Genomic DNA, 23,348 nt, shown 5'->3' on the forward strand with positions numbered 1-23,348 from the left:
CAATGGTTATAGGGCCTATTTCTCTTAACCTCATATGTGACGTAAGCGGACGACTGTTACAGCTGACTTTCCAGATATCTGTTAGGTTTTTTTCAAACGATTATATTAAATGAAAGAATCTACCAAACTGCCTATCTACCAAACATTGTAACCAGTTGTGACAACATCAAAATCTTCGATGCTAGAACCCACCAGATAGAATAAGAAAGAAGGAAACGGAGCTGATGACTATTGGTTAAAGACAAATGGCGATCAATTTTAGGTTAGCTGAATGGGCAATGTGGCATTAGTGATGTTTCTTTTTCAGTTGTTGTGGCATGAAAATTGTATAAACAGAATGCAAAATGTCATCATTAGAAGATGACTTGAAACAAAAATCAGAAAATGAAGAAATTTCAGTCAAAACTAACGATGAACAAGGAAATGGTGCTCCCACCGGATCAGATAGTTCTTCAATTAATAATGAGTTTTGTTTAGTAAATGAGGTAACAATCAGATTTATAATTGATACCACTATGTACCACCTGTGCATTTATTGATTGGTTGTTTAGGGAGATCTTGCAAGTGGTAGCAGTGTTGGGTCGACATCAGTTTCACGTTCAGCATATAACATGACTCCGGAAGATAGTCGCGAGGAACTGGAAGAAAAACTACGTGATGCTGCATTTGAAAGCGAGGATAGCAAATCTTTTCTATCTGCAACGCAGGTTGATAAAGTTGATTTAATGGCATTTCTTAAATCCGAAAATTAACGAAACATGATAACGAACTTAAAAATTTTAGATTTGTAATGGAGGTTTTGGAATCTATCATTACTAGGAGATTTTTGGGCTGCATGTGCATTTTAGGAAAAAACAAGTTAATTAAAATCTAACTTAAGCTTGGCTTTAAAGTTTCTGAGTCAACATAGTGCGCGAGATTTTTTTGAATTGAGTAATTTAGCAATTAAGCCTCCTTTCCTCAATGGTACCTGGCGATGAATCAACAAGCGGAGCGTTTTTGCGGAGCGAACGCCCTCAGCTTGTGCATAGCACTGATGGAGAGGGCAGATCGAAGTGATGACGTCTGCATAGCTGTCGTCCTTTTTTGGCTAATTTTGTCACCTACGTTGTAAATAACACGTGAGGACAGATCTAAGTGCGGATCGAAGTGATGACGTCTGCATAGCTGTCGTCCTTTTTTTGGCTAATTTTGTCAGCTAGTTTGTAAATAACACGTGAGGATGATGGGCTTGCTGCTCCTGTACAGGCAAAAATTAGAGGGCAAAGCTAGCATGTTCGACATTAACGACTCGCTGCTCGAATTTCAGCCTTTTCGAGTTTTCATGCTGTTTGTTAGCTTCTTCGATGTTTCGTGGGCATGTCTTGGCCTGTGGGTTGAACTTCACTTCAGAGTAGGTTTTACTGAACCGAGATTCCCATAGTCCATTGGCTTTAATATCTAATCTTGCTTCATCATCAGTGCTAGTAGAGTTGTAAGTAAAGTGGCCCATCTAGCGCTTGAATATGCGGCTCAATTTGGACATCGTAGCACACTTCATTAAATCAGCAAACCTCCTCGTATCTCAATATGTCTTATGGGAGTATATCTACCTTAGGGGCAATGTAAAGCATGATTAAGTAGTAGTAGTAGAACAGGATTTAGGGTTGTTATCCCATGGGTTTGCACCCAAAATGTAGTTTTAGTGTTAATGAGTTCTGAGTTTTCCATTTGGGTTACAGTTTCCACGTGGACACATTATTCGCCATGTGCAGCTGTCCATTTCTGAGTATGAGTATCTTTGGAAGAATTTCCAATAAATTTCCGCTTTGTCAGATTTCTGTACGTCGGTTAACTGTTTTGAGGTATGTCGAGTTATGACATTGAAAAGTGCTGGGCATCTAATGAAGAAGTCTGAGTTGGTTTTCTTAAGGCGAGTTTTCGGTATTTGATATTCGTTTCTTTCATTTTGTCTCGTTGAGCTTTTGGTGTTTTCGGCATATTGGTTAATGTCAATTTCGTAGTTATTGCGAACTATAGAAATGAGAAGAAGGAGGTCGTGCATTTCAATGTAATGAGACAGCGTTAGCATTCCTAATTTTTGTAGTCTACACTTATATGGGATATGTGAGTTAAGCATCCATTTGGTCGCCGTTCGCCGAACCTTTTCAATTGCTCGGAGGTTTGATTTCGAGTAGTGCGTTACTGACGCGCCATAAACTACAATTGGGACTACATATCCCGTGTAGGCATTTAGCTTAGAAGTTATAGGACAGTTTTCAGAGAGGTTACGCTTTAGTGAGTAAAAAGCCGATAGCGACTTCTGACAACGCTTAGACGCATTTACATTCCATGAGAGAGTGGGTGTTACTAAAATTCCTAGATCCTTTTGTTCAGTTTCGATTTTTAGGATATTTCCATTAATTTGACCTTCCAGCTCGTTTTTGAAATTAACGAGAGTACATTTTCCGGTATTTAGACGCATTTGGTTTTTACTACACCAATTTTCAATTGTCGTAGTGGCATAGTTCATTTCTGTTTGAGTTGTTGCTATAACTTTAAAGTCATCAGCATTTCCAAAAGAGTCAACTATATTCAAGTTATCTGGTAAGTCGTTTATATATAGTATGAAAAGTAATGGTCCCAATAGAGAACCTTGAGGGACACCACTTGTTACCTTGGGACACCACTTGTAACATATCTTAGACTTTGCTTTGTTTATTCGCACATACTGTTTTCGAAGAAATAAGTAAGATGCTATTATTTGAATTGATTTTCCTCCAAAATCATAACACGTCAATTTATGCATTAAAAGTTGATGCGGAACGCAGTCAAAAGCTTTTTCAAAATCTAGATAGAGCGCTGTTATATTTTTGGTCGTTTGGTCATCATAATTTAGGTATACTTGATGTAAGTAAGCAAGGAGTTGGGTAATTGCTGATCGTTTTTTACGAAAACCATTTTGAGAGTTATGAAGATGATGTCGCACTCTTTCATAAATGTAGTCAAATAAAATCTTTTTGAAAATTTTTGAGATGCAGCATAGTAAACTTATCGGTCTGTATCTTTTAATATCGCATTTGTTCCCATCTTTGAAGATTGGGACAAGTTCACTTAACTTCCACGTTTCTGGGAATATACCTTTATTCAAAAAAGTTTAAAAAATTAGGAGGACTGATTTTGATACTGTTTTCGCTAAGTTTGTGTAGACAAGATTTCCCAAATTATCTGGACCTGTTGCTTTGTTGATGTCTAGTTCGAGCATTATTTTCTCAATGCAGTCTTTATTCAGCTCGATGTGGTTGTATTTTGCTTTTTCAAAGATACTTAATTCGGTTATTTGTTCCGCTTTCGTAAGTACACTACAGAAGAATTGATTAAACGCATCACATTTTTCTTTGTCTGTCTCAAGTTCTTTGCCGTCAAGTTTCATTATCGAAGGTAGTCTAGGTGCTCTTCTTAACAGTAAAAAACTCATTGCATGTGCATTTTTGCGGGAGATTACTTGCTTCTCATCCATATCTTAATGCAATTTCGTCTCTAAACTCTGCCTGTGTTGAACAGAAATTACGGCTACCTGCTCTTATATTAAGTCGTGCATTTTAAGAGCGGGGTGTTTTCTCTTACGCGAACAATTGACCTGTAATCGGACAAAATGATCCAGTTTGTTATGAAACCTCAGTAACTTACAAGCCCTAGTCATTTGGTCCAGTATTAAAGTGCATCCACTGGGAGCCCAGGTTTGGTTCGGGGCCCATTCGTATGTGATTGTTCATGTCTAGAAAATTTTCTAATTTTTTTAAAAATCCATGTAATTGAGTTCCCAGATGTCGTATAATTTCCGTCATAATGGTTATAATTTTGCATTGTATCTTCTTGGGATTGAGTTGTTTCGGTTTATTATATATCTGGTTAGTTGCCTCCTCTTAGGTAGTGTAAAATATGTTTTCATGCGTTTTGTGCTTCGGAGGACAATTGAAAACATTTCATAGACCATTTTCAAGGACATCTACCCAAGTAGTGTATACCTAGTTAACGTTCGGTAAATTTTGTTTGAGTGTTATTTTAACGCTGGGCCTTAAGCTTATCACTTCCCCCTCTCAAAGTGAACAGCATCAGAGACATACGTTTGTTTATATAGTTTTTTCGACATTTTTTAGATTATTTTTTTTTCGACTAAGTGGTTTCCGTCTTGCTCTCTATCGACTAGCTTGCAATGCTGTTTGTGAAATGTATTTGTGCAAGTGCTGCTGTGCTGTGCTTTGTCGCTCTGTAAAAACTAAATTGTTAAAATCTTTGGGTAAAAAATAATTGTGGTAAAAACATTTTATAGTCCATTTTTTGGGACATATACCCAAGTAGTGTATACCTAGTTACCGTTCGGTAAATTTTGTATAAGTGTTATTTTTGACGCTGTGCCTTATGTTTTTCACATTTTCCCCTCAAAGTGAACAGCATCAGGGACATACGTTTGTTTATATAGTTTTTTCGACATTTTTTAGATTATTTTTTTTCGACTAAGTGGTTTCCGTCTTGCTCTCTATCGACTAGCTTGCAATGCTATTTGTGAAATGTATTTGTGCAAGTGCTGCTGTGCTGGGCTTTGTCGCTCTGTAAAAACTAAATTGTTAAAATCTTTGGGTAAAAAATAATTGTGGGTAAAAACATTTTTGGGACATATACCCAAGTAGTGTATACCTAGTTACCGTTCGGTAAATTTTGTATAAGTGTTATTTTTGACGCTGTGCCTTATGTTTTTCACATTTTCCCCTCAAAGTGAACAGCATCAGGGACATACGTTTGTTTATATAGTTTTTTCGACATTTTTTAGATTATTTTTTTTCGACTAAGTGGTTTCCGTCTTGCTCTCTATCGACTAGCTTGCAATGCTATTTGTGAAATGTATTTGTGCAAGTGCTGCTCTGCTGTGCTTTGTCGCTCTGTAAAAACTAAATTGTTAAAATCTTTGGGTAAAAAATAATTGTGGGTAAAAACATTTTTGGGACATATACCCAAGTAGTGTATACCTAGTTACCGTTCGGTAAATTTTGTATAAGTGTTATTTTTGACGCTGTGCCTTATGTTTTTCACATTTTCCCCTCAAAGTGAACAGCATCAGGGACATACGTTTGTTTATATAGTTTTTTCGACATTTTTTAGATTATTTTTTTTGACTAAGTGGCTTCCGTCTTGCTCTCTATCGGCTAGCTTGCAATGCTATTTGTGAAATGTATTTGTGCAAGAGCTGATCTACTGTGCTTTGTCGCTCTGTAAAAACTAAATTGTTAAAATCTTTGGGTAAAAAATAATTGTGAGTAAAAACATTTTTTGGGACATATACCCAAGTAGTGTATACCTAGTTACTGTTCGGTAAATTTTGTTTAAGTGTTATTTTGACGCTGTGCCTTATGTTTTTCACATTTTTCCCTCAAAGTGAACAGCATCCCGGACATACGTTTGAATGTATAGTTTTTTCGACATTTTTTTAGAATAATTTTTTCGACTAAGTGGCTTCCGTCTTGCTCTCTATCGGCTAGCTTGCAATGCTATATGTGACATGTATCACAAGTGCTGCTCTGCTCTGCTGGGTTGATAATATTTGTCATGGTTGTTATTGGAGGGACTTCCTGTTTGGTTTTTACTTGAGCGGGCGCAGTTTTTTTATGGACAATTCTTTCCGACATATAAAACAAATTTAGGTTCCACAGCGGAGCATGCATCAATGACGTGTACTACAGCTTGCTACGCATATTTCTTCGGTGTTAACTGTCATTCAAACTTTGTGGTCTAACAAGTTATTTACAAAAAAAAATCAGTTTATCGAAAAAGCTGACAAAAAACGGTTTGTCAGAAAAACCGTAATATATTTTCACGCTCATTTTTAAAATGTATTTTGTTGCTCTGGTTTTTGATTACCCTTCCCGTAAAATCAATCAAGCATCCAGGGAGTCTGGCATAGAGGTAAAACACCTGCTTGCGAGACAAGTGCTTGTGGTTTGAATTAGTCCAGAATCGTTTTTTTTTAAACAAGAAATTTTCTACTCTTCGGACAATTATTTGTTTGTTTGTTGTGGTCGGCTTAGTTCACGTAGCTCGAACCCTTTTTGAAGGTTCTGCAGAATTTTTACTAAATCGAGGCTTATTTCTACTTCTTCTTATTGTACTTTTTAGAGCTGCGTGTTCTCGCTTGTGTTTGCGAAGTGCAGCTTCGCCTTTGTGTAGAAGGAAGTTAAAATCCACGGTGGAATAGAAAAATTGTTAAGGTCAATAAACACGTGATTGACCTCCAGTTCAAAAAACGGCTTTCATTTTTGTGAATTCCCAGCTTCAATGTGATATATTTTTTTCGAATTTCGATTATTATTTTTTGGTTTCACTGTTTCTTATACTCTGTTCCAATTTTCTTTTTGCTGTTTAGCAAAATTAAATTCAACAGTTTAAATCTTCAAAAAAGCCTAATTAAGAGTCCGTGAATATATTTCAGACTTTTTAAGAGTAATGAACGCAGTGAAGACTCTTATATAGGTGTTGCTGATTTTTTTAAGGAAAAAGTCTTATATTGATGCTCTTAGGTATATATGCACTTTTTGATTAAATAGAAATTCATCAGCTGAAAGTGACGTAAATAGCATTCTTAAAATACGAACGTGCAAATGGCGCAAAAATTCGTGGAAAATTTCTAGTTTCGGAGTTCTAGCGGAATGAAAACTTTACCTGTGGATCCGGTTTTCTCAAGTTGGGTTACTGTTATCAAAAAAGCGCAAATCTTGAATTGTTCTAGAGGTTCAAAGAGCTTAAAGGGCACCTATTCTTTTCTTTGAAGTTCAATAGTTGAGATTTTTATGTTTACTTGCGTTCATTGACTGTTTTCCAACTGCCTGTTTGCTATAGTTGAAGCTATATAAATAAAGTTTTTTTAAATGTTCCTCTAAGTCATTTTGCCGACTTTTTTTGTTATAGTTGAACACTTTTCTACGACCAAATTTAAATTCAACAGTTTAAAGCTCCGCTGAAAATGCTTATTTGAAATTCGGTATTTTAACAAATTCTTCATTTAGGCAGTGTTCGTGTTGATTTTTCTTTCATTTTCCAATCGTTGTGTAAACAATTTGAAAGCTATTGAAAATTCTGTTCATCAATTTCGGCTGAAAACTGTAGATTGTATTTTTTCTATGTAATGATTATTTTGAAGCCCTTTTGTTTAGCCTAATTGATAATTTTCTAGTCTACTAGCAGTTATTTTGAATTATAAGTTTTTGCTATTGAAGTCTTGGGATGGTCCAAAGTATAATCAATTTAGACGTTAATTAAATTGAATTTCTTAAAGTTTTTCAATCAACTTTTTGCATTTTTCAATGAAGTTTCTTGTTTTATCTTGTTGAATTTGAGGCAACATATGAAATTGTTGGCTGCCTAAGTATAAACGGTGGTGTTGGAGATGTGAACGAAAAGTTCTATCAAAAGCAGTCCGATTTACAACGAAATAATTTAATTTTTCTAGATAACTTTTGGTAGACTTAGTGGTTTGTGCTGAAACTCGTTGTCGTGTTTTCCTCTTTTCGCTAAGTTGCAATAATCACAGAAACGATTATACGAATGGAATAATGAATCAAAACGTTTTCAGGTCTCTCATGAATCTTTCATTCAAGTCTACTCGCTTTTGATTTATAGACAAAAGTTTTAATCGGCTCTTTTTATGCATATCATGCTCGCTGTTGACTTATGGTCCACGCTCAAATCAAAAATATACGGCATTTCGGTAGCGAAATGATCAGTAGCAATACGATCTTGGATGGGAGCGATTTTTTAAAAAAAAATTTTTGTTTTCATTTATATACCTTATTTCCTACTTTTTGTTCAAGGTTTATTTTGCAAGAAGATTGTTTTCATTATTTGCAAGTGTTTTGAAGCCCCACTCCGCCTCCGTGTAAATCAAAACTGACGTATAGTTTTGCATCCGAAGTGATGCGAAGCCTTGCGTTACTTCTGCCTGTGGGTTTTGGGCAAATTTTTACTCTGCAGTACGTAATTCGCGAGAGGTCGAAAATTACCGGGAAGGGAAGAATGGGCAGTTTTTGAATAAAAAAAGTGTTTTTCATTGTGGGGGGCTTAAAATTATCAGTGGGGTCCCGCAACTTTGGATCGATTCTGATTAGAAAAACTGGTCAAAATTGTTTAAAAAAATGGTAAAATGGTAAATTCGTGTCGATGAAGAAGTCGTCGATCTGTATTGGGGGTCCCGAGAAATAAGTAGGGTAGAGTATGGGTGATGAATTTTCAATTTTTTGTTAGGTCTGTATCATTTATTGTTTAAAGTATTTTCAGGAATCGAACTCGACCACTGGGGAGAAGACAGATAAACGAGATGATATAGGTAAGCATTGAATAGTCTATTTAGCTATAACCTTCATCTTATCAACCCATCCGAACTTATTTCTTTTTACATGCTTGTTCTATTGCTTGAAAATTCTATCGCTGCCTTTTCCATAAAAATTCAAGCTCAATTTTTGAATAGTTACATGTTATTTGACAAAGATAGCACAATATAAGTCCTAGTACATTCAATGGGTCTATTCTTTGAAAGAAGAAATTAAGCTGATATTAACGATCTCTGACAAGTGTACCGAAAAATAGACTAGAATTAAGGTTATACTTAATCGCCACTGTTCTGTGCCCCCTGACACTTTGTTTGCTTCGCTAATCGATGCCTCACTTTTGACCATGGAGCCCAGTTTAAATTGTGTGTTTGTGTTCGACTTCGTTAATTCAGTCTTGTGCTGTTTTCTGCGCCACTCTGCTAGACTTGGTTGGTCTTCTCACTGGGACTTCAGAAGAGATGCAGGAGCAAGTGGACAGTACGTATCTGCATGGTGTGACGTATCTAGGATGTGGCTCAGTGGATATGACTATGGGCTACAAGGGGGCCCTGGAGGTCATGTTGGATTTGAAGCGAGAGGCGATGAGTGCCGTTCCAGTGACACTCGTGGTTCCAACAAACTCGTCCGGAAATTTAAGGTAACATTTTAAATGGTGTTCAAAATATGTGTTCCGAACAAAAGATAAATTTAAGGACGAAGTTGAGATCTTCAGGCATCTGTTGATTTGTTGCAGTTAAATTAAGTTGAAAAAACTGGAATATGAGTTTTTGGCGTTTGAAAAAGCTTCCAACGAAGTTCCGACTACTGAAAAGGTGGGAGGAACTTTTGTCTGGCCCAATGATGCCACCGTCCCAATGGTGCCCCCAAAGTCGCTGCAAATGGCACCAATGCCCCTTCCCGTGTTTGGCAGCGCAGAAAGAAACTTTTGTCTTCAGTTGTGTTTTTTTTTTTTTCTTTGTTTTCCTCGCAAAAATAGTCATTGAAATGGGTGGAATGATAAGTCTTGTTAAAGCTCTTTCAGTCGACATTCGAACTACATTTGAAAATGTTTTCTATGGCGAGAAAAATTGATTTGAAGTTTTTGATTTTTGTCTAATTTCGAGTAAAAGCGAGTGAGAAGGCTTACAATAAGCTATAATTCCCTTGCAATAAGAAAATGAATCTGACTAAGACCTGTTTTCTTCAAACGGTAAATATTCCGGTCGAAAGTTTTTTGGCCAATTATTTGTCTGTTTATGTTTTTTTTGTCTTAGTTGCCACGTCTAAGAATCGCTATCTTTTTGCTGTAAAAATTTTTCTCTGTAGTTAATTCAAGTGTGTTAGCATTTAAAAATCCGGATGAATCGAAGTTTGTTTCCTACATGGTTGTAATTTTACCAACTCGATTTAAAAAAAGTTTCATCTATTTTCTTTTTTATCGGCTTAAGTTTTGGTTTAATTTATATCGAAGTAGCGGCCTCTTATTGCGTCGTTTGGGGATCGAAAAAAGTTTTGTGGGTGTGCGTGTGTTCTGAGGTGAAAAGGGACAAATTTTTTTTATTAGTTGAGAATTTTTTCAACATGGAAGGTTTCTGCTCAGGTATTTTCGGCTTTGTTACCGCTTGGTAATTATAAATTCAAGTTCAATCGACAATCCAGCGCGTCCGGCGTAGAGGTAAGCACAACTGATTGTTATGTAAGCACAACAAACACTTCTTGTTTTTTGCAAGAAGAAAACTTTCGGCTTATTCAGAGTTATTGTCGGTCTGCTTATTTTAGTCGGCTTAATTCCGCAGAAATGATTTTTTTTGGGAAAATTCGGTTTCTTTCTAGCTTCTCTCTTTGTAAAGTTTCTATTTATATAGGCAGTTTTTTTTCGGATATTTTGGGCTTTTAGTGCAATTTTTTTAATGACAACAACGATTTCAATTTTTTCTCGTTTCATTTTAATCAAAGTCATTCATATTTATATCGCAAGTGGTGCGAAGCTCTGAGTTTTGCCTCTGTGCACAAGTTATGTCGTGAAAGTATAGGTTTACTACAGTTAAATTTGTTTTCGAGATAGTTTAAGCGCATTCATGGGAATTAACTTGAAAGAATTTGATTTCTTTCTATTTCTTTGGTGGAAAAATGTTGTCAATTGTAACGTAATTCTATCAAAGTTCTGTGCTTTAGTTCAGATCCTCATCCCGAAGAATAAGGGACGAAAGTTGAGCAAAAAAACTTGTTATTTTTTTGTGGTCGGAACATCTAGTGCCGCTTTCAAATCAACCGGCTATCTTTGTTTGTAAATTGATTGTAAGGGCTAACATGATTAATAGCTATGGTTGATATTGGTTCACTTTTGATTCTTAGGATGTTACATATTTTGCAGGTTGATTACACCTGGGACTGACGAAGTGAAGTTCTCAGTCTCCATTCGAAACATCGCCTGCTGCACACGTGGCACCACCCAGGAGATGCAAGACTGTCTGGGATTCGTGGTCAGTCAGCCCACTCGGAGGCCCCAAGGAACCATTTCAGCTACTGAAGAGGAGCAGTCAGTGCCGACCGAGTGTTATTTGTGCCACGTGGTACAGTTCGCAGCACTCGAAACAGTGAGTTGTAAAAAAATAAAGCTTGACTTTTTGGGAATCAGTTAGGCTCTTTTCCACTTTCCCCTACTTTTGAATTTCAATTTTGAAAAACTAATTTGAAATTATCATAATGTAATGAAAAATTGCGTGGTGAAAAAGCTAACGATTGTGAACTCATTTGTTCTTTATACCTTTCATCGTAACATCACGCATTCAAGAATAATTATATGTAAGACCATTGAAAAAATGGAAAGTTTGAAGTGTGTGTGTGTGTGTGTGCGGGGGGGGGGGGGGGGGGGTGGAAAAGAGCTATAATCTTTTGAACTAGCGCTCAGCTTAGTGTATTATTGCGAGCCTTCTTTTTTCTAACCTAACTCGTAAATAAAGTGTTCATAAGATGTGTTAACTTATTTGGAAATTTCACTGTAGCATTGGAAATTGCATAGCATCTGTTCTCTACTTTATTTTTGGCTAGTGTTTAGTACCTAGCAAGGTTCCGTGGCTGAGCAGTTAGTGCGTTAGACTCATAATCTCTAGGACGCAGGGTCGAATCTCAGACGTAGGAGAATTTTTGCTAATTCGAGGCTTATTTCTACTTCTTTACATTTGCGAAACAAAGTGTATTAGTACCAACTTTCTTTTTTTCCCAACCTAAGTCGCAAATAATGGTGCCTTGTATGGGGTACTTTTACAGCTTTTTGATAGCATGTGCTTTGACATTTGATTAGTAAAAAGTTAACACAGCTGATGTATTTTTAATTCATCAAATGAACCGAAAAAAATTATTTGTTTCAAACAGCAGTACAATGATAAAAAGTTTGATTTGAAAAATTTTCGAACTCAAAGTATTGCGCAATTTTTTGCAATGCATGATTTATACATAATTTGGCTTAATGCTTTCCAATTTTTTTTAATGCAAAATTGTGTTTTTTTTTTGTATTTGGTGCTACTTTTGCTGCATCAAATTGGCCATTTATTAGCATATGTTGCTGCGTTATTTTTGGCTAGTTTTTTTGGCATTTGAAGCATCCGTGGCTGAGTCGATAGTGCGTGAGACTCAAATTTGCTAGGTCGCAGATTCGAATCCGACACTTTGATAGAGCTGCTTTTTGGTCCTGTTCTCGCAATTGTTTGCGAAGCGCAGCTTCGCATTTGTGTCTTATTGCTTTTAAAGAGCTACTTTATGTCGTGTTCTCGTTGGTGTTGCGAAGCGAAGCTTTGCCTCTGTGTAGAAAACATAAACTCTTAATGTAAATATGTAGGGGTTAATACAGGCGTTGCTGCAGTTAAGAGATCTTTTAATTCAAATCATTTTGAGATTTGAAAGTAAAACGTTTTGAAGATTCAATAATGTTGGCAAAATGGCGCTAATTACTTAAGTAAGCGCTTTTGCAAAAACTTCGTGGGAGATAAGCACCGGACTTTTGATACACCTTAAGGCAAGTGGGTCTAAAGGCGCTTCCAAACCACGTTGAATTGAGCATGCGTATAAGTTATTCGTATAAAGTCCCGATTTCTCTAATAAGCTCAAATCAAACTTGAAAATCTGCCAAAAAGACAATCAGTGGTTTTCATTTCAGATCTCGGCTGCTTTGAGCAGTTTCTCTCAGGCTTTCGGCATGCACTCTATGCCCCCTGGGGGTCTCCATGCAGCCTTGGGGGAGGAGCCTCTTCTGTTGGTTCAATTCAATGTCTCAGTGAAGGAGGGGGAGACGAAACAAGTGCAGTCAGTGACAGGTGGATCCGCAAGCAGTACCAGCACGGAAATTAAGTTCGCCTATAATGTTCCAAGGTAGGTTTTAAATTGAATTTTAAGTCTATTTATCCACAGGGGAAATGATCAATATCCGAGAGCTGTTCAGCTGATAACGTAGAACCTCTGTTGTACCTCTGAAGACAATATTCATGCTTTTTGTGGACGTTCTTCCATTTTTACACACTTTTCTTTCGTTTTTACACTTTCAGTTTTACACTTTCAGTTTTTTGTTGCAAAAAGTTCTTTTCTAATAAACCATTAGCTTCTATTTGATCTTCTAGTCTATGATATCCGACAAGCCTATTCACAGTTTTACCGGATGTTTTTGGTATGTTTTCATGTTAACAATATATTCCGCCTTAGATGGTGTTTTTTTGCAATAAACAGAATGATTGTTTTTCCAATGTTCGACCTCTAATCTGAAGGATTTCTTGTTTAGAGATAGAACGTGTTTGAAGTTGCGGCAGTCGGTGCTGAAGAAAGTTGAGATTGCAGTGAAAGTCGTGTCTCAACCCCAGTTGCCCATCGAACGGTTAGTCGAATATCAGAAGTGTGTTGGAGCGAAAACGAATAAAGGTGTACTTCGGATTCGAGTATCAAATGTTTTGCAATATCAAATGTCTCCTCTACTGTTTACCAGTCAAAATCATTAAAAGATTAAAATCAGTCGAACTGCAGAGGAACTTAGCATAGTGGTAAGGCGTTCACTTTGAGATGGTCAGATTGTGTAATCGATCCCCTGCCATGGCAATGATAGTGTGTGAGGACGAGCTCTCCCTTGACCTCTAGCTTCAGCTCTACTACAGCGTGACCGAGTACGGCTGCCATAGTTGTACCACGTGAAAGCTCTAGACGCAAAAAAACGGCCTTGAGTCGCAAAAAAAGAGCCTCGCTCAACAAAAATAACCCAGTCTGGAGTGTGGGGAATTAAGAGAAACGGACTATGCTTAAACAGGCTAGATAGCCTTTCATAGATCCTCTGCGAATCGCAGAAACCACAAATAACTACCAATTGTGAGTGTTCGAAACAGGTCCGTTTTTAGTGACAATAAGCTCGTCCAGTGCAGTAATTTTCCCGTTTCAATGTCAAAAAATTAATTCTAATAAAATAATGATTTCAGAACGTGTGGCTTCTTCGTACAGTTCGACGATACGGCTGCGAATGTGAAGAACCGCAACTATGAGCTGTTGGATCATCTGGAGAACACTTCGGGTGAAAATAACGAAGTTTTAGCCTCAGGAATCATAGACCCCTCTTCGCCACAATTCAGTCTGTTCAACTTGCTAACTGGCAAAGGTATATTGTTTGTTGTTGTTGTGTGCCTACCGCTTCGTCTGCATGGTACATGGCAAAGGTAAATAGTCTTGTAAAATTGGTGCTATCTGTGCCATAAATACGCTGGGATTTGCTGCAATAATCCGTGTTAGAAGTAAAGAACAGTCTCATTCATGTTTTTTTTACATTGAGTGCAAATTTTTCTTTTTATACCTGCTAACTTAATGTAAAGAAATTACATGTGTCGCACTGCTATGTTGATGTTCTGTGTAGATAATGTTGAAGAACTGAATCATAGTTCTTTGGGATTTCTATATTTTTGTTCATCTTTTGCATATAAAATTTAGTTTGCATGTTTCAATGGGTCGGCCTAGGTTTCGTCGTAATAAATGCTCCCAGTGTCGAGGCGGTGACGCCGATAAATACCAGACGTTTGCATAAACAGTCGGTGTCTCGGAATTGGTAAGCTCGCAACACATCAACCCGATTGTGTGTATTAAATCTTCGAATGAATCGAGTACAATAGACATGAAGCATTTTATTTTATAGGACAAAATCTACCGGGTTACTGAATTATGACATAAATAGGTCTAAATTAATGGGACGAAATCTGCCGCGGGAAGAATTTTTTTAACCATTTCAACTGGTGAACACCTGTGGTCTATCCGGAGGGCCTTAGCTAGAAATATTATGCTGATTGTGTTATTTAAGAATCGATGCTTAATTCAGACTCTTACATAAGTCGTGATGATTTTTTTTCAATCTTTCCAGGAAAAGTCTTAAAAAAGGTTCGGGCTCAAATTTACTTTTCTTTGTATGACCATCTCTTTCTAAGTTCATTTCCTTTGTTAAAAGTAAGACAAACTCCACTATCAAACAGCAAGAATATAAAGGTAACAAAAAACGTGATTGACCTCTACTTTCGAAAGTGGAATTTAATTTTCAGATTTCGCAGCGGAATAAAACTTTTACCTTTTGATCCAGTTTTCTCAAATTGGGTTAATTTAATCATAAAAATGTCAATCATAAATTGTTCTAGAAATTCAAAGAATTATAAGGGCATCTTTTTTTGCTTTAAAGTTCGAAAGTTGAGATTATTTCAAATAAGTCACTTTTTTTCAGTTTAATTGCGTTCATTGACTTTTTTTGTTCATTGACTATTGATGGGATAATGAATCAAACTGTTTTCCAAAATAGTGATAAGTCCCACAAACTGACGTATTTTTCAGGTCTATCATGAATCTGTTGTTTGAAAATAAATCAATTGTTCTATTGAAAAATAAATTGTTTACCCTTGCGATAAGCAAGAGTATTGCAATTGGGTACTAGATATTTTCCCGTAAATAACTTTAGGCACAGGACTCATCTCCTGGATCCTGGACTCATTCATCCGCTTGTCCTTGCTGTTGCAACAGAGATATTTTGAGCTTGCTAGCATTTCAAATATACGGCCTATTCGAAATATACGGCCTATTTATATGTTGGTTGTAGTTTTACGAACTCGGTTTGTTAAAATTCCATTTTTGTTTATTTCTCCTTTTCTTTTCTCGGTTTAATGAGTTTTGGCATATTTTATATCGGCTTAGTGGTCCCATATTGCATTTTTTGGGTGAGTGAATTTTATGTGTGCGTTTGTGTGCGCGTTTTGAGGAGGGTGATCTTCAACATTTTTTTCTAGTTTTGATTTTTCCTTATTTAAAAAAAAAGTGTAGGGTTTCTGCTCAGGTATTTTTATTTTTTTTTCACGAACAAACAGATAGATAGCAGACAGTTTTTGAGCTTGTCTGTTTTTTAAATGCCCGTTCTATTCGAATTTTTTTTTGGTTTCGAAAATGGAAATGAATTTTTGGATTTCCAGCGGAATTAAAACTTTTCCTATTGATCCTGTTTTTTTTTTAAATTGGGTCAATTTGATCAAAAAGCGCCAATCATAAAGTTTTCTAGAAATTCAAAGAGCTTAAAGGGCATCCATTCTTTCTTTGAAGTTCGAAAGTTCAGATTTTTTCAAGAAAGTCTTGAGTTTTTTTATGTTTACCTGCGTGCATTACTCTTTTTCAATCTTCGATAGCCTATGTTTCAGTTTTTTCTCTTTTTTTTTCTCTATAGTGGGCTTAAAAGGCTTCGGCTTTTATTATATCGGCTTAGAGAGCATTTTTTGATTCGTTTGAGGAGCGAAAGTGTTTTACATAAGTATTTTGAGAGAGACTTAAAAACTTTCAATTTAATTCTCAATTTTTTTAAGTTTTAATTTTTTTTTCGGTGCCACGTCTCTCTGCCCAAAAATTGTCGGCTTTTTTGACCGCTTGATAAGTTAAGTTGTGATGCTGATTTAATATCCAATAATCTTACTTCTTAGTAGATTTCATGAAAGGATTTTATAATCAAGACAAAATCAAGAAAATAGAAATGAATTTTTTGGTAGATCAGTTTTTTCGGCGTTTTCTACGGCTCTCATTTTGTATTGGTTTTATCGCAAGTAGTGCGTGCTTCGCTCCCCCTGACTTTTTAATTTCTCAAAGGTGCGGGTAATGATGCTTCAAGAGTTCGGATATTTAAGTTTGTTTTTCGAATTTGTTGGTTCATCTGCAAGTAGTGAGAGTCATTCATTTTTCTATCGCAAGTGGAGCAAAGCTCTGTTTCGCCTGTGTATGTTTTCCTTTTTTTGCTCAGAAGCTTTATTAGCCCTAAATGATTTCGGATTATGTTTTATCGGCCAAATTAACTTATTTTTTATTGTTTGAATGCCAGAAATCGATTTTTGTTTTATTAAGTAAATCAGGTCGGTTGTGGTACAAATATAAGTTCAAACTACTTTTATCGCTTTCAGTATTTGACAACAAAATTTGTTTTCGACCCAATGAGCGTCTATTACGTATTGTTCGCTAATTAGCCCCGCTCTGTTAACCCTAAAGTCTAATTTATCGCTCTTGGATGTTTCGCGACTGTTTTTCCAAAAATTTTTTGCCACCATGTTTCTTTGTCTCATTTTATCGATAGCTTGCAATGCTATGCTTCTGTTGTATTGTAAGTGATGCAAAGCTCTGCTTCGCCTCTTTGTAAAGAAAAGAATTTCCGTTGTTTTTATACTGCTTGTAATCTATTATATATTTAAATGCGGGCGTCACTATCTCGCCATGTTTAAGATTTTTCAACGTATTATTTTTTGCATGTTTAAGCTGTATCGTATATTGCAATGGTTAAGAATTTTTTTTTCGATTTTCTAATTTGATTTAAGTGGTTATTTTACTGAGAATAGAATAAGCAGCCCAATATCGAATAAGGGGTTGCGAATTTGGCCTCCAATTTTGAATGCCCGAATCATTTTAGTTAACGAGATAAGACGATTTTTGAGATTTTTTCAAAAATTTTAAGAAATTTCAAATAACAAAACAATTTTTAAAACTTTAAATTCCCAACCCTGTAGTTGGGTACTGTCAGAGTACTATAAAGGATTGCGAGTCTTGCTTCCAAATATGACTGCTCAGATCCTTGTAGTTTTCGAGATATGACGTTTTTTGTAATTTTTTCAAAAAATTTCCAGAAAACTTATATTTAATTTTTTTTCGCCGAATCTGAAATTCTCGACCCTTTAGTTGGGTCCACTCAGAGTACTCTCAAAGATTGCGAATCTTGCCTCCAAATATGACTGCTCAATTCTTTGTAGTTCTCGAGATATGACGTTTTGTGATTTTTTCAAAAATTTTCAGAAAACTTAAATTATATTATTTTTTTAAAAATCTGAAATTCCCAACCGGGTAGTTAGGTCCTTTCAGAGTACTCTCGAAGATTACAAATCTTGCCTCCAAATATGACCGTTCAATTCTTTGTAGTTTTCGAGATATGACGTTTTTTGTGATTTTTTCAAAAATTTTTCAGAAAAATTAAATTAATATTTTTTAAAAATCAGAAATTCCCAACCCGGTAGTTAGGTCCTTTCAGAGTACTCTCGAAGATTACAAATCTTGCCTCCAAATATGACCGTTTAATTTTTTGTAGTTTTCGAGATATGACGTTTTTGTGATTATTTCAAAAAAAATTTCAGAAAAATAAAATTAATATTTTTTAAAAATCTGAAATTCCCAACCCCCTAGTTAGGTCCTGCCAGAGTACTCTCAAGGATTGTGAATCTTGCCTCCAAGTATGAATGCTCAATTCTTTGTAGTTTCGAGATATGACGTTTTTTTGTGATTTTTTTCAAAATTTTCAGAAAGTTCAAATTAATTATTTTTCAAAATTTGAAAGTCCCAACGCTATAGTTCGGTGTTGTCAGGGTACTCTAAAGAGTTTCAAATCTTGCCACATGTGACTGCTAAACGCGACTGCCCAAATGCTTTTAGTATCTTAGATGTGACGTTTTTTGATTTTTTCAAAACTTCTCAAAGAATTTATCTACATGGAAATTACCAACTCGATGAAGATACAACCTTATTGTCAGCGTACACCCTGGCGTCTCAAATCTTGCCTCTTAATATGAATGCTCAAATCCTTTTAGTTTCCGAGATAAGACGTTTTTTCAATTTTTTTTTCGGAAACTTGGGTTTAAAAAAATTCACCAAGTTTTGAATTCCTAACTCTAGTAGGGTGCTCTCAGGGACTCTCAGTGGTTGCAAATCTGGTCTCCAATTTTCTCCAGAGGCCCATTAAATTTTCGAGATGACGCTTTTAAAATGGGAATTAATAAAAAATTAAAAAGCGAAATTACCAAACCTGTAATTGGGTGCAGTCAGAGTACACGAAAAGTAATTGGGTGCAGTCAGCGAAAAAGAAAGGCAACACAACTTAACAGAATCATTTCAAAAGTCTTTAGTGTCTTATATAATAAGATATTGAAAATGATGCAACCTTTATCCAATTTTTGGGTCGTTGCTGTTCTTATGTCCACTTAAATTGATTAATCAAATTTTATTGAAAAGTTAAAACATTTTCTGATCCGGAAGCTAATTGTTCTGTTTTGATAGGTATAGGCTTTTTTCTTCGACTTTCGTCCTTTGTTCCTATTAGTTCATAAAAAAGCAGAGCTCAAGCTCAACCACATGTATACAGTCGTCAACGTTGTCGAAAGTGTGTTGTTTTCCTAATACTTTTGCTAATGTTTTCATTAGTTCATATATGTGAAGTTCTTTACGAGTTATTATTTTGTATTTATTTTTTACTATACGTAGTGTCCGTTTTTTTTCAGGTTAAAATCAATTCGTAAAATTCTGTTCTGCGCTGTGTCAACTTTTTTAAAATCAGTATTTTTTGCCAGACCAAATAACAGCACTCCATATTGTAATACTGGTTGAATGCAAACCTGATATAGTTTTATAAGAGAATCTTGACTCAAAAACAATTTGTGATGTTAAATTTTGCCTGTGTGTGGTGACAATCGATTTATCAATTGATTTATATGTTATTTGTGTTTAAGAGTGTTGTCTACGGTAACCCCTAAATATTTCATTTTATTTAGTAGTTCTAATGCTTTGTCGTTCAAATTGATTTTGTAGTTTAATTTTGGCTTGAAATGGAGAACTTTACTCTGACCTGCATTTACTGTAAGCTTATTGCTCTCCATCCATAACGAAATGCGCTGTAATTCGTCGGACATTGATTTACCTTCATCTTTAGCAGTTCCAAACAATGTTATGTCATGTGCAAAGTCGGTTATTTTGTAATTGGACAAAAGAAGATCACTCACCTAAGCAGAAACAGTATATGACCAAGCATCGAACCTTGGGGCAGCCCACACTCTATCGAGCGTTTCTGTGATAACTGTTTTTCAATTTAAACATACTGGTATCTGTTTTCAAGGTATGACTTCAGAAGTCCATGAATTGGGTATGTAAGAAAGCCATATCGGTAACATTTTTCAAGAACTGAATGATCAACGGTCTCAAACGCTTTGGACAAATCAATAAAGGTACATGCGACATCATCTTTAGCTGATAAATTTTTCGAAATAGTCTACAACATCCAAAACTGCATCTACTGTTGTGTTTTTTTTAGTTTGATATCCAAATTGATTTGGCGTCAAAATTTTTTGCGATATTACAAATTTTTCATTTTGCTATAGATTAGTTCTTCAAGTACTTAACTGATTACCGGAAGAATAGAATCTGGTCTGTAGTTTCCACATTTATCTTTGTTTCCACTCTTAAACAGCGGTATTACTTGGGCAACTTGGGCAAAGATAGCTACATACGGCGGGATATATTATTTTAATTAGATAATTATTATAGCCTTTACAGTCCGCTGATGTTTTGTTCTTCAAGTTTTTTAAAACACAAAAAATTTCATGATCGCTTGTTTTCTGAAAGACCATTGACTCGGTCACTGTTTTCACGGTTTCTAAACTCATTGGTACTGCGAAGTTTTTTGCTAGTTCTTTCCCGATATTCACAAAGTAGTCGTTCATCTTATCGGGACTGAACTCTACTCTCTGATTAGTGTGAACACCATCAATTTCTTTGGCCAATTGGAACAAAGTTTTTGAACTGTCCTTCGATTGATCTATTTTGTTTTCGTAGTAAGTGGTTTTAATTGTCTTGATTATAATTTTTGCTTTATTTCTATAGTTTTTAAAAGTTTCCCCAGCCCCCTGAGATTTTTCACAAAAGATTTTATAAGAGTTTTTTTTGCTGCTATATTTTTCACCCGATTGTTCATTCAATCCTTGTAGTAAGGGCGGAAAATAATTTCTTTTTCTGGTATTATTTAATTCAATGCTGATAGTAAACTTTCGTTTAACTTTGAAGTTATGTCATCAATGGATTTAGAAAAAAAATAATTTTCAGTGAACTTTAACTTTTTGTAAATCAAATAATTGAGGTCTAGTTGTTTTTGCTTTCGATTGAAGCCTTTTGAAGGGTCTGTTCAATTTCTTGGAGCGTGAAGAAATCATTTTCGTTCTTTTCACTCAAAGCGTCTTCAGCTTTTAAGTATACACCATGATGATCTGATATTTCGGTAACTTTTGTTCCAGTTGAGCTTGAAAATTTGTGAATAAAACATGGATCCAGGTCTGTGATTTAGTTGTTTCTCTAGTTGGGTTGCTGATTAATCTTGGCTGCTATCCTTGAATTAATAGTGTTTTCAGATTTTTTTTGTACTTTTGTTGTCTTCATCTTATTTATATTTTTATCTCCCTAAAGTATGTGTTTGCAATTAGCTTGGCTTTTTACTCTCAGCTTGTGTTCTTGTAGAATGTCTAAAGTTTCATCTATTCCAACATCTGGTGATTTTTAAAACAGTTTAAATCAATTTTTCTGCCTCTCTCAATATTTTTACCGATAAAATTTGTAAATGATGGTTTTAGTCCTCTTTATGATTTGATATTTGTGTTGTTTTTTGATGCATATTTCTACGCCCGCACCTCTTTTCGCTCTATTGCATTCAACAGTTTTTTGATATCCCTTTAGAACTAGCGCTTTTTTGTTCGTATTTTCGTTGCACGATGTCTCTGTTAATGCTCTTGCTAGTGGTTTTCTTTCCAGTTCTGAAAGAAAAACTTCCAAACTACTAAAATTTTTTAGATAGTGATCTAATATTTTGTAGAAGTACGAGCCGAGACATGTACTTTTTCAAATAATCAATCCGTTTTGTCCCACTGCGAGTTCTATTTTATTATTCTCGGTTTCTTTTTTCCTTTCCCATTTTTTCCTTATTTTTCGTTTTTTTTAGACCAAGTTGTAGTTGTACCGCCGAAGTCGTAGTATAACCTATTTAGATTCTGACAAAACCATGAATTCATGCACACAATTCAATACTTACTCACATATGTTCTGATGTCTTCCTGACAAAATGCATCATAAGAAGTTGATAACATGCATGGAGTAATTATTTCAATGTCTGCTTCAGCCGGTTTGCTGTATGTGCGTTTTGCATTGGACGTGGTGTTCATGGGAATTGAGACTCCTGTGAGATTCCACATTCCCGTGGTGTGTCGGATAGTGGGCAAGGGGGAGAGGTTCTTCTACCCCAACAGGAGACCACTAGTCATAAGCTACATCATCAACCTCAAAGCCATTGTGAGTTGTAGTGGAGTGGAGTTGTTGTTGTATTTTTCTAGCATAGCATGCTCAATATTATCATCGAATGGATATTTTCTGGTTGTATACACTAAATACATCACTAAAAATCTATTAACTGCCGAGAAACGGATTTAGAACTCGTGTAGGTTGATGAATCGAGTTCGAATGCGTCGAATTGCAAGTTGGTAAGAGTATTTTTTTATGAATGCATGTTTCAATTCACTGCACCATAATATGAATCGAAACGAAATAAGAAAATGGTGTTTAAAAAAATACGAATGATGTCATAAAATTCAATTAGATGACGATAAATAACTGCAAATAAAATTTCTGCAAAAGAACGGAAGAGGTAGATCAAGTTGGTTTGAAAGTGAGATTATCGGCTATTTTTTTAAGCCCGATACTGATAGTTCATACCGAGTGGAAGCTCTGAAGTGCGAGGGAGAGACGAACTCTGGAAGCATGGCTGGAAGTCTAGCAGGAAGTATATTCCGGATCAGTTCTGCTCACAGCTACGATTTCTCGGCCGAAGAGGAGGACAGTTTGTCCAGTGTGAATGGTGCTGGTGACTTTGCAAACGAGTTCTATGGGGGGTCGGAGGCTGATAGTTTGAACCAAGGGGCAGAAGATGACCCGAATGGTATGTACATTAACAGTTTCTATCATTTTTGTTGTGGGATCTTAAGATGTTTTCGAAGTAGTCGATGTATTCCAAAGTAGACCCTGTTGACGAAAACTATTTTTTGTTGTCAATCCGTTCTTTGAAGTTAATTTGAAAGAGATCCGGTCCTTACTTGATTGGTTTTTGACGAAATTAGAGAAATATGATTTTGAGCTACTGATCATTTAATATCATTTATTACATAAATTTGGACGGTGGTACGCTTTCCGACTTTGATTTGACTATCTGTCGTTGTTTCAGAATCAGTTGATGACGTGGTGTTGATGAGTGGGTACGGCTCAGTGTCCAAAGACTGCAGCGCAGACATCTTGGAAAAGTGGGATCAAGTTTTGAAAGAATGGAAAGATACTGGAACCCCAGTCACACCGATAGACTCACCGGAACAAAATACTTTCTCATTTGGGTTGCCCGGTAAAGGTCGGCCGCAACCGAAAAAAGTGAGACACCTAGTTCGGACTGTCGGTATCCCAGAGGCTCTCAGAGGGGAGGTGTGGTTGCGACAGGTTGGGACGGAGGATGCCGAGGAGCTATGCGCAAAGTATCGCGAGTTCCTAGACCAGGTTTGTCTTCTCATATCATTGGATAAATTGTGTAAATAATGAAATACAATGCATTTTTGATTTAAAATTATGTACCTGCTTTTAAGATGCAATAACGAGTAGATTTTGGCGAGCCGCTCTACCCTTCCAAGTAATAATTTTGGGAATTTTGTG

At 35.9% G+C, this 23,348-nt stretch overlaps 1 protein-coding gene across 1 annotated transcript in view; it reads left to right on the plus strand.

Moving 5' to 3' along the window:
• The first annotated feature begins 311 nt into the window (after positions 1-311).
• The window catches only part of LOC134839936 (rab GTPase-activating protein 1-like), a 37,400-nt gene continuing 14,363 nt past the window's right edge, over positions 312-23,348 (plus strand). The window contains exons 1-11 of the mRNA XM_063855565.1: positions 312-485; positions 552-707; positions 8,305-8,353; positions 8,781-8,994; positions 10,711-10,933; positions 12,493-12,704; positions 13,108-13,200; positions 13,790-13,965; positions 21,781-21,950; positions 22,350-22,593; positions 22,876-23,195. Coding sequence (XP_063711635.1) covers positions 345-485; positions 552-707; positions 8,305-8,353; positions 8,781-8,994; positions 10,711-10,933; positions 12,493-12,704; positions 13,108-13,200; positions 13,790-13,965; positions 21,781-21,950; positions 22,350-22,593; positions 22,876-23,195 — 1,998 coding nt within the window. The 5' untranslated portion in view covers positions 312-344. The remainder of the gene's footprint in view (positions 486-551; positions 708-8,304; positions 8,354-8,780; positions 8,995-10,710; positions 10,934-12,492; positions 12,705-13,107; positions 13,201-13,789; positions 13,966-21,780; positions 21,951-22,349; positions 22,594-22,875; positions 23,196-23,348) is intronic.

This window comes from Symsagittifera roscoffensis, chromosome 2 (genome assembly GCF_963678635.1).
Source record: "Symsagittifera roscoffensis chromosome 2, txSymRosc1.1, whole genome shotgun sequence".
In the NCBI taxonomy this organism is placed as follows: Eukaryota; Metazoa; Xenacoelomorpha; order Acoela; family Convolutidae; genus Symsagittifera; species Symsagittifera roscoffensis.